The 2376-nt window shown below is 33.0% G+C and overlaps 1 protein-coding gene across 1 annotated transcript; it reads left to right on the forward strand.

The window, feature by feature from the left end:
• Positions 1–571: 571 nt before the first annotated feature.
• LOC124896884 lies at positions 572–1701 on the forward strand. Its single transcript, XM_047408755.1, has 2 exons — positions 572–844; positions 1480–1701. The coding sequence occupies exons 1-2, from the start codon at positions 572–574 to the stop codon at positions 1699–1701; spliced, it is 495 nt and encodes a 164-aa protein (XP_047264711.1).
• The last annotated feature ends 675 nt before the right edge of the window (positions 1702–2376 follow it).

Raw genomic sequence — 2376 nt, forward strand, 5'->3', positions numbered from 1 at the left:
TCCCTCAGGTTCTCAGCTTGTTGATATATTCACCAAGCCGCTCACTGGACTCATTCATCATCCTTTCTTATTCAAGTTGGGTGTTCGAGGCCCCTCCAACTTGCGGGGGGTGTTGGCGTTACTTAGTTGCTTAGCTTAGTTACATGTGTGTTGTAAATACATTGTTATTCTTGTATGTATATATAATAGAAAAATTACACAAATCTCATATTTAAGACACTATATTACATAATATCCCTTAATATTTTAAAAATTACATAAAATTCCTATTTGCATATTTACTCTTGAGTCTTGATAAATATTCTATAACTTGCATACCCTACTTTCTCTCCTCTTTTCATGTCATCTCTCTCTTCCTTTTACGCATTATCCCCCCCCCCCCCCTCACAAATTACTCCCCTAAAATCTCTCTTATTTTTAATAGATTTTGAGTAAACTTCATTCTCCAACATTTCAACTGATTTCAACCGGAATCATTCATCCTTTAATTTCAAAAATTGACAACTTCTTCAAAGAGGTTTGCTTTTGGTTTATGCTTTAAATTCTTTTGTGTTAATTTGTTTTATCTTCAATGGCTAATAAAGATTCACCCTCATTCAGCTTGGGTATTTCACAAATTGAAACACAAAAAGTTGTTCATGATAGTAATCAAGTCTTAAATTTTACTTCGGGCAATTTTGATTACACCAAATTAGGTTTTACTGAAAATCGATCAAAGCAGCGGAATGATCCTGAAAAATTGAAGATTTTAAGAGAAGCTTTTGCTGCTAAAAATCAAGTTTCTGACATGCAAATGGAAGATCAAGATAAAATTGAACAAATCCCCAAATCCCCGTCGGAGCAGGTATTATTTTCGCAACTAATTTGTAAATGGTGATTCATATAAGTGGTTCTTTTAACTAGTGATTCATATGAGTGGTTCATATAATAATAGATTAACAGATTAACTGGTTACTTGGTGATTCATATTTTTTTTGGTGATTCATATGGGTGAATTAATAAAATGATATTTTAATTGGTGATACATAGATTGTGCTGGTGATTCATAGATAGTGATTCATTTGACTGATTCTTTTAACTGGTGATTCATATGGGTGATTCATATAATTGCATATTAACAGATTAAGTGGTGATTCATATTTTTTTGATGATTCATACGGGTGATTCATATGTGTGAAACACTACAATGATATTTTAATTGGTGATACATATGTGGTACTGGTGATTCATAAATGGTGATTCATATAACTGGTTCTTTTAACAGGTGATTCATTTATTTGCAGATTAACTGGTTAATTGGTGATTCATATTTTTTTGGTGATTCATATAGGTGATTCATATGGGTGTTACAACAAAGTGATAACAGTTGCTAAATTTATTTCTTTTTTCGACATTGATATCATGCATCGAGGAACCAAATAGTTGCTAAATTTGTTCCTTCTTTTCAACATTGATATCATGCATCGAGTAACCTGCAAGGTGATCTCCGTTGCTACCACAAACACGAGAGACTTGAGGAACACATTGACATTCCTTACTGATAACGATGATGCTAGGGTAATAGGAAAGTTGATTGCAGAGCGATCAAAAAAAGCTGATGTCTACGCCATTGCATATGAACCCGGGAAGAATGAGCAAATAGAGGGAAGACTTGAGATTATTCTTGATACGATTTACAAAAATGGAATCATATTTGTTTGAAATTTCACCTTGTGTACTCTTGACTTGCTACCAGCTACTTTAGATATTTTCAAGATCAGTAATTCCTAACTATTAGAACCCATACGCCTTCCTCTGTATTGGAGCTTGTCTTTGTAGCATAGGATAGCGTTATATTTTGCAACAAGATTGTTCTGTTACTGTAGTAGTGGTGAGAACTATTTCAGTACCATGTTTAAATTTGCAGTCCTCTTTGGAGAAAATATAAGGCTTTAACAAAATCAAAATAGGACATTGTTGTTAAATTTGTTCAAATGAGAATGATGCACCAGCAACTAGCCATATAATAAACATTATTACTGAGTTTAAGGATTTGTTCGTGTAGAAATCTAAAAGAATAGCAATTATATTTTTCTCCTGATACCAAACTTTTGCTTTCCAACATCAAAACAATCATTTCAAAATCAAATTAAAATGCAACAGCTCCCAAGAAAACATATTCAAACCAAATACATCTATTTGTTCTCCCATATCAAGGAAACATGTATTAGTTTTGCTGGTGTGTGTGCATTTCTGTCAATACTTACCACCACACGTCAAGGCTCGATTTGTAGCTAGTTCACAAAAGAGCCAAATATGTGTGTGTGTGAGAGAGGGAGAGAGAAACTATTATAATCTTATTTATCAAAATTTAGTCTCGACAATGATAAAAAATAC

The sequence above is a fragment of the Capsicum annuum genome, chromosome 3, assembly GCF_002878395.1.
Source record: "Capsicum annuum cultivar UCD-10X-F1 chromosome 3, UCD10Xv1.1, whole genome shotgun sequence".
NCBI classification, from domain to species: domain Eukaryota; kingdom Viridiplantae; phylum Streptophyta; class Magnoliopsida; order Solanales; family Solanaceae; genus Capsicum; species Capsicum annuum.

Coding starts and splice junctions, on each gene's coding strand:
- LOC124896884 (XM_047408755.1), top strand. CDS start 572: ATGGCTAATAAAGATTCACCCTCATTCAGCTTGGGTATTTCACAAATT. Junction 845..1,479: donor CCAAATCCCCGTCGGAGCAG/GTATTATTTTCG, acceptor GTAACCTGCAAG/GTGATCTCCGTTGCTACCAC.